The sequence below is a fragment of the Ovis canadensis genome, chromosome 21 (assembly GCF_042477335.2).
Source record: "Ovis canadensis isolate MfBH-ARS-UI-01 breed Bighorn chromosome 21, ARS-UI_OviCan_v2, whole genome shotgun sequence".
NCBI lineage: Eukaryota > Metazoa > Chordata > Mammalia > Artiodactyla > Bovidae > Ovis > Ovis canadensis.
This window is the reverse complement of record NC_091265.1, coordinates 65849117-65857149: the sequence shown is the minus strand read 5'-3', so window position 1 is coordinate 65857149 and position 8033 is coordinate 65849117. Positions and strand designations below refer to the sequence as shown.

Here is an 8033-nt window from a genome sequence, read left to right as displayed (position 1 = left end):
GTAGGGCGCTGAGTGTGCAGGGTTTGGGGCCCAGGTGGGACCCAGGTGTGCGGGCGGCGCGCGCCCTCCCGGGCGCCAGGGGGCGCTGCGCCGGGGGGCGGCTGGGCCCGCCCCTCCTTCCGGCCGCGGCCCCGGAAGCGGGCGATGGCGCGGAACGTGCTGTGAGTGGGGGGTCCTGGCGCGCGGGGTCGGGGGCGTGGCCGCCCCCAGGCTGGGCTCGCGGCGCCGGGCCGCGGGGTCGGGACTCGGGGCCCCGGCGGGACGCGCGGCGTCTGGGCTCCCGTGGGGGCGGGGCGGGGCGGGGGTCGTTGCGGGGCCCGCGGGGCCCGGGCCTCCCCCGAGGTCGAGCCTGGCCTTCGGCGAAGCTGGGCGGGAGGCCGGTGCCGCGCCGGCCTCGGGCCCCGCGGGCTGCGCGCGCCCCCCGCCCCGGCAGCTCCCCGGGGGCCCGGACCGTGGCCCCTGCAGTGCCCGCGGCCGGTCACCAGGGGGAAGAGGCGAGCCCGGTGGCCACTCGCCGGCCCGGCCCCCACGAGGACAGGGCGAGGCTCGGCCGTGGGCGGGCACGCCGGCCCGCCCGCCCTGCGCCCGACGCTCTGCTGTCGGGAGGTGCTGCTGCTGGTGTCCCGGCAGCTGCCACGTGCGACGGGGTCACCAGGAGACCCCAGTCGACGTCAGCTGGCACTCAGCTCATCACTGGCCTGCCCGCGGGCGTCCCAGCCTGTGTCAGGGCCCTCAGGCCCTGCCACCCTCAGGATGCCCCACCCAGGACCTCGGCCCCTGGCCGGGTCCTACTCCCCAGAGTTGTAAGGCCCAGAGGCATCGTGGGACTTGGCTTCACCAAGCTTCCCTTCCCTCCTGCTTGCTGCTCCCCCAGATCAGAGGTCGTGTGCCCTGCTGCAAATTGCTCACCAGGACCCAGGGGCATCATCAGCCCCTGTCCCCACCCTCACCGAAACACCTCCCCTGGGCTCCCAGTGGACCCCTGACGCCTCACAGGCCCTGCCAACCTTGGACCCCCACCTCCTTGGACCATGAGCCCCGAGGCCTGATTGGGTCCGGTTGGCAGTGTGGCCCTCCTCGACCACCAGACCCAAGGGGGCGTAGGTCCAGCTGGAGTGGGTGGGTTGGAGCCACTGGTGGTGGCTGCCCATACATTCTGGATGTCTCTGCCCCTCTTTGGGGGTTTGAGGGGTGAGGGAGGTGGGCAGTGAGCGTGTAACTGGTGACCTGCTCGCTGCCTTCCTGAGCCCCTTATCTTGTTTTTCCTGTTTGCTCACCCTTTATCGTTTGATCTTCACTCTTGCCAAGGATGAGCTGGTGCTTCCAGCACAGGGGGGGCGGGGGGTGGGGGGCGGGAGTGGAGGTGGCCCCGTCCTTGTCCTCTCAGCGGCACTGAGCCAGTGCAGATTAAGCTGGTTCTGACTGATCCCACCTCACCTAAGCGGAAGGGAGCTGGAGGCCCGTTCCGGGGGGACAGCCACGCAGGGGCTGTGTGCCTGTGCAGCCGGCACTTTGAACAAACACATGACTCTGAGCCTGTTGACAGGGCAGGGTGGGCACGTCGTTCGCTCGTGAATCATTCACTGGTTCTTTCCAAAGGCCGACCTTGAGGGTCAGCAGGCCACGCTGCCCTGGGGACGGGACTGGCTGCCCCATACCGCGTGAGGGAAGGGCTGACCTGAGGGTGACTGCCCCCTTGGCCCCTCAGCCCCGTGGGCGTGATGACCTGTGGACCCTGTCGGGGCGTCCCGGGAGCCTCGTGTTCTGGGCGTTTGACATGACCCCTCTCCCCCCCCCCCCCCCGCCCTTGCAGGTACCCTCTGTACCAGCTGGGCAACCCCCAGCTCCGGGTCTTCCGCACCAACTTCTTCATCCGGCTGGTGCGGCCCGGCACGGCCCAGCCCGAGGATACTGTGCAGTTCCGGATCCCGATGGAGTAAGCCTCCCCCGCCCCAGAGGGATTCAGGCCGAGAGGCCCACGGCCCTGGAGGTGCCACTGGACCCCACTCACAGCGAGGTTCTTCCCACCACAAAGAAACTACTGGCAGCCCTGCACCAAGGCCTGGTGTGTGCAGAGCCTCGGCTGAGGGCGCCTTGGGCTCCTCGCCACCCTGGGGAAGTCCAGCCTGAGAGACCCAGCTCCTTTCCTTGCTTCGGCCTGGCTACCCTTCCCAGGAGGCTGGGCTCTGACCCTGGCTCCCAAAGCCTCCGCCCTTGGGTGGGTCCTTCACAGAGGCCCCCGTTGCTGAGGAGACACAGATTCTCCACACCCCATACTGAGGCCTCGGGGCTCTGGCCTCAGCTCGAGCCTCCATGGGAGCTGAGGGTCATGCTGTCTGCTTCAGAGACCAGGGCAGGAGAGGCTGGGCCCTGTCAGGGACAGAGTAGACAGCATCACCACCGCCCTGGCCATCCTTTCTGGGAGACGCCTGCCAGGGGGGTGGGGGGGCTCGCTGTGGACAGGGTGGCAGCTGTGGAGCGGGCGGCTCCCAGCAGCCAGAGGGCACTTGCAGACCACCCCGCCCCTCCGCTCGCCAGCTCGGCCCCCAGGCAGGGCAACAGGACGGAGCCCTGGGGGCTGGTCCCCGTCGCCCCCATGTCGCTGTGCCCAGATGCCACTGCAGCGTCAGCGGGGCCCGGCCCCGGCCTCCCAGGCGGCTCCCACCCAGTGTCTGCACTCAGCAGCTCGTGCCGCCCGGCAGGCTCCTTTCTTCTCCACCCTGTTCAGAGCCCCCCCTTTTCCCCTCCTGCCCCAGGATGAGCAGAGTGGACCTCAGGAACTACCTCGAGCGCATCTACAACGTGCCGGTGGCCGCCGTGCGGACGAGGGTGCAGCATGGTGGGTCGTGGGGCCGGGCTTCCTCCCCGAGCTCAGCAGGCCAGGCTGCCAGCCTCGCTGGCCTGGCCCCTGTCAGCCCCTCTAGCACGTGGTCCTTTGCATGTGAGGAAACAGGCCCGCCTCGGGGGAGAGGGGCCCTCCTTCCCAGGGCTGGGACTTGGAGGCCTGGTTCCCGCCGACTCCTCAGAGCAGGGCCCCCGCCTGACGCCCCCACGCTGGCGTCGGTCAGCAAAGTGCTCATGTTACTCTGCTGGGCTTTTCTCATTCTTTCCTGTTGACTCCTGCTCCCCAGCCCCTGCTTGCCTAGTTGTAAATATGACGACCCTCTGTCAAAGGGAGGTCAGGCTGCAAGAGCCTCCAGGACACCAAGGGAAAGCCGGCTCTCTGGTTGTCTTAGGCCCATTTGGGTTAGCACTGAGCAGAGGCTGGTGCCCGCCAGGCGTGCGCCTGCCGCCCTTAGACGTGGGTCCCCACGTGTGTCCCTCTTTCTAGAAAGCGGGTTCCTGGGTTAGTGGGGCTGAGAGCTGCATGCTGGGAGTGAAGGCTTCTGTCTCTCCCGCTTCCGACAGGTTCCAACAGGAGGAGGGATCACAGGAACGTCAGGATAAAGCAGCCAGACTATAAGGTGGCTTACGTGCAGCTGGTGAGCGCTCGGCCCTGCCTGCCCCGGGGTGGGCGGAACCCGGGGCCCAGGCCAGCCCTTGGTTCTGACCCGCACGGAGCCCCTGGAGGAGCTGGGGTGCAGTTCAGCTGGGGTGGAAGGGGCCGGGCAGGCTCTGGGGAACTTTTTGAGGGCCTGCTGAGGGCAGAAGCAGGCTCCCTGGCCTGGGCGTCGGTTCAGACAGTAACCAGCATCCAGGCCGGGGAGCAGTTGGTGCCTGGGGACTGCAGGGGCCTCCGTCGCCGGGGCAGACCACCGGGGGAGTCCTGGGTCCTGACTGGCCCCCTCTCCCCTGGACTGGACTGTGGGCTCCTGCTCCCCCCTCGACCCCGGCCAGGTTCCCTTCACACGGCCTCCTGCCTGGCAGGGGCTATGGGAACGGGGTCCAGCACCCCGCTGAGCCTTTGCTGACTGAGACCCACATTTCCAAAACCCCTGTCCGCCCTTCCTGCCGGCCTGAGCTGCCCGGACAGAGAGCCCCTGGAGTCAGGGTCTGCAGCTGGTGAGACCGAGACCCGCGTTTCCAAAACCCCTCTCCGCCCTTCCTGCCGGCCTGAGCTGCCCAGACAGAGAGCCCCTGGAGTCAGGGTCTGCAGCCTGGCTGCCGGCTCCGAGGCACATGGGCTCCAGGTGGGGCCCCTCTGATGGGGCAGGTGACCTTGGACCCGCGCACGGAGGGTTTGAAACCCTGGCGGGGGTGGGGTGGGGGCGGGGGTCTGCCAGCTCCTTCGGTTTCCCTGTAAACAGCCTGGCGGGCGGGTGCCCGCGGGCCGGCCGCTAGGTGGCAGTGGCGTTATTATGGAAACACCTCCACCCAGGGCCCTGTTTCGGGCCTTCGGAGGCACTTTGGTGAAAGACCCAGTTAGCATGGCAGCTTTTCTGAAAAGCAGTCACAGTTGTTCTAAATGGGGGCCCCCATAATTATTTGGCCTAATATTTGCTGTGCATAAAATCAGCCAATCCAGGCCGGGAGAGCAGCCGTTGGCCTTATAAAGACGCCTGTGTCCTCTGCGCTCAGCCGGGCCATCTGTCTTTGTCACGGCAGCCGGTTGACACCCCATATGTCGGCATTCGCCACGAGGCCCTTGAGCGGGGGCTATAGTTACAAGTGGCTTTTGAGTCATCCGAGCCCCGGCGTTTCCCGGCCCCACCTCGCTCTGGAAGCTGCGTACCTGCAGCTGCCACCCGGCCGCCTTTCTTCCCTGTGAAATCCCAGCGCGTCCCCACCGGGCACGCTTCCCTCTGCTCCAAAATTAAATTCGTAACGGACTCCCTCCCTGCTGACTCCAGCAGATCTCTGCCTGGAAACTGGCCGGGAGGTTGGGCCCTCACCCCCTGAAGGGCTCCCTTCTCTGTCCCCCACGGGTCCTTGGAGGCCTCCCTCCCAGCCCCTCATCAGAGCTGACGGTGGAGCACACCGAGCGTCGGCCAGAAGGACAAGTGAAGTCCCCAGATTCGTGTGGGGTTGGCTGCTTTGAGAAAGCTGGTTTCAGAGTGAGGGTCCCAGAGTTCCCCCCACAACCCAATAAACGTCTTTCTGGTGGAGAGTTGGGGAGCTGGCGAGCCTGGGTCACCCCACAGCGAGGAGCCTCGGCCCCCAGCTGCAGCCTGCCAGGGACAGAGGCTGCGTGTTCTTGGGGACCCCTGTTTCGTAAAGAAATGTGGACTCAGCCCCCACCCCCTCCTGTACTTCTCTGCTCATCAGCTTCCCGAGGGTGGAGAGTGCTATTTCTGAGAGCACAGGGTGGCCTTCTCTAGGCAGGGAGCCCCGTCGCGGGGAGAGACGGTGGGGGACTCTCTCCACGGCGCCCTCCGTCCCTCCCAGGCTGTTGCGGATTGCCGTCTTTGTATTTATAGTTAAAAATGTCACTTTGGGTTCCCCACCTCAGAAAACTAGCAGAATCACCTCGGTATATTAAACATAAACCCCCCATTCTGGGCAAGCAGCCCTGCCTGTAAACTATTGCCCTTTGGTATTTTAAAGGAGAAGAAAGAGAGTCTTGAAGAGTGTGAGCGACCCTCCTGCAGGCGGGCTACCGCGCGCACAGGCACGGCCTTTCATGGCTCGGGGCCTGCGCTCGCCGCCTGAGCAGGCTTCGTGAACACCCCACTCTCGGGCCCGGCGCTGTGGGCTGCTGCAGATCACGCTTGGCCGCCTGCCCGAGTCCAAACTTCCTCACGAAACAAGGGTCTCCAAAAACCAAGCTCACTTCACTGATTTTCCTTATTAAAATTTTCCGGATCCGGGTGCCGGCCCCCATCCCTCTCTGCCCGTCCAGAGGTGGGCGGCGTGGTCCTGGGAACATCACCGGGGTCCCCTCCAGTCTCTGGAGCAGCTTTGCCATGTGCTGTGTGCGGAGGTGGCCCCTCACCTCCCACCATTAGGGTCCCCTCCTCTCCCTGGCTCCCTGACGGGCTGGGCTGGTGTACCCTGGCCGTGTGTTGGGGGTCCAGGCTGGGACTTAGCTGGCCCTCCTGCATTCTGAACTTTCAGTGAAAGACGTGAAACCAGTTAATTTGCAAAGCCGGTCTTGATTTATAGACTGCTCACACGTACATTTCGTTGTATGTGATATGCCTTTTGTTTGCCAAGCTGAGCGGGAGGGGCCTTTAATGGGGGTGAAGGCCTGTAGGTGCTTCAGATGGGAAGTGTTCCGGGGAGGCAGCAGGCATGAGTTGGGCCCATTTCCCGTGCCCTTCCACCTGCAGTCTGGCCTGGCAGCTCCTGCCGGGAGTAGGGGCTTCGCTGGGCTCGCCCAGTGCAGACACTCCTCCCAGAGCTGGCCTCAGTGAGAAGGGCCCTGTCACGGCAGTGGCCTCCGCAGCCCGCGTACCTGTCCTCTGGCTGTGCGTCTGTCCTGCAGGTGTGGGGCGGGCAGTTCAGTCTCCCCGCGGACGGGACCTCCCCGCGGGGGCCCCGGGCTCAGCCTGTCTGTTTTCTCCCCAGGCACACGGGCAGACCTTCACGTTCCCAGATCTGTTTCCCAAGGGAAAGCGGCCCGGAGGCAGCTCTGTGGATGAGGACCTCCAGGACCAGGTGCTGGAGGAGCAGCGGCGGCGCCAGAGCCCCGACCCGCGGCGCGGGGGCGTCCCCGGCTGGTTCGGCCTGTGACTGGAGCCAGCCATCACGTTCGAATAAAGTGCTGCTCGTGGCGACGGTCCGGGCCTGCGTGCTCTGTGCTCTGTCCCCGCCCCGCGCAGGGGTCCGCCGAGTGTGCCAGCCTGTGGGCCCAAGACGAGCCAGGCCAGCCCTGAACCGCGCCCCCCCCCCAACCCCCAGCAGCAGGGAGGCCGCCTGCCCCAGGCCTTGAAGTCATCCTGAGCCACTCCATTTAAAAGCCTGTGTTCATGCCGTTTGTGGGGGGATTAGAAAGTGAGAGTTGAGGGCAGGGGTCTGGGCGACGGGAGGGAGCCCGCCTGGCTGGGGTTCCCGTGGGGTGCAGTCAGGGGGCTTGGCGTGGAGGGTGGGGGGTCCGGAGGAAGCAGAGCTGAGTCCAGAGTGAGGCAGGTCCCCGGCAGGAAGCTGACCCCGCTGGGAAGGCGGCTGTGGCCAAGGGCTCCCGGATGGGAAGCGGCCAGCACCCGGGGGCGGGCGGGAAAGGAGGGGGTCTGGGGACCGCGGGGCAGGGGGCGGAGGTGGTGTGGGACTCCGGGAGCCTGGTGCCCAGGAGCTGCCCATGGCCTGGTGTCTCCTGGAACCAGGCTCCCGCTGGAAGCCTCCTTGAGCACCCGGGGGTGGTCAGCTGGGCCCGGCTCTGAGTGTCCACGGGCCTGGGGGTCTGGGAGACGAGTGGGAAGGCGTCGTGGGTGCTCTGGGAATCAGGTGGTATTCTCGGGTGAGGGGCTGGGCACAAGCCACAAGGGCTCGGGGACCACTCCCTGTGTGGCCTCCTGGGTCCCCAAAGCCCGTCCTGGAGTTGGGCCGTTTCCTCCGTGGGGGAGACAGTGGGGAGCCAGCCCGTCGGCCTCCCCCTCCCCGAGGGACCCCAGAGGCGTCACGTGGGCCTTTGAAGCTCCCCTCGCCTGAGGGTGAAGGTCCGGGCAAACTGCAGCCTTCAGCGTTGATTTAAAGTGATGGGGAAGGTCGGGAGGGAGGCCGAGCGCGGAGGCAATGGTATTTTCCTGAGAGAAATAATTCATGGGGCCCCGCGGCCCCGAGGACCCCGACTCAAGGCCAGGGGAGGGAGCCCATCCTTCATCCGCTGCACGTCCAGAGCCGGCCGCCCCCGGATGCGGGCCCCCAGAGCCCCCCCCACCCGGCCGCCGCGCTCGCGGGGGCCCCCACGTCCCCCAGGGCCCTGCATTGGCGGGTCACGGCCATGGAGGAGGGGGCCGCCCCCCACCCCCAGTCTCCTCGGCACCCCCAGGGCCGGTGGGTGGGATGGCGTGGCCACGGGCTGGCGGGGACAGAGGCAGGCGGGAGGGAGGCAGGCAGGGGTGGGGGTTGCCTTGCAGGCCGCGCGGGAACAGGAAGCCAGTGGGCCTTCAGCTGGGGGGCTGCCCGCCCCACCCCCCGTCATGGAGCCTGGAGAA

At 66.7% G+C, this 8033-nt stretch overlaps 1 protein-coding gene across 7 annotated transcripts; it reads left to right on the top strand.

Moving 5' to 3' along the window:
* Positions 1–111: 111 nt before the first annotated feature.
* MRPL23 (mitochondrial ribosomal protein L23) lies at positions 112–6661 on the top strand. Of its 7 annotated transcripts, none has more exons than XM_069565797.1 (5): positions 112–161; positions 1814–1936; positions 2757–2839; positions 3409–3482; positions 6448–6661. In XM_069565797.1, the coding sequence occupies exons 1-5, from the start codon at positions 145–147 to the stop codon at positions 6610–6612; spliced, it is 462 nt and encodes a 153-aa protein (XP_069421898.1). In that variant the 5' UTR covers positions 112–144; the 3' UTR covers positions 6613–6661. The 7 variants fall into 7 exon arrangements, with proteins under 7 accessions (XP_069421898.1, XP_069421902.1, XP_069421904.1 ...); XM_069565801.1 differs by having other exon boundaries at positions 122–161; positions 1814–2065; XM_069565803.1 differs by having other exon boundaries at positions 128–161; positions 1814–1990.
* The last annotated feature ends 1372 nt before the right edge of the window (positions 6662–8033 follow it).

What these genes read in the sequence shown, in the direction of transcription:
- MRPL23 (XM_069565797.1), top strand. An exon ending in CAGTTCCGGATCCCGATGGA is followed by an intron (nt 1,937 to 2,756) that starts GTAAGCCTCCCC and finishes CTCCTGCCCCAG; the next exon opens with GATGAGCAGAGTGGACCTCA. An exon ending in AGGTGGCTTACGTGCAGCTG is followed by an intron (nt 3,483 to 6,447) that starts GTGAGCGCTCGG and finishes TTTTCTCCCCAG; the next exon opens with GCACACGGGCAGACCTTCAC.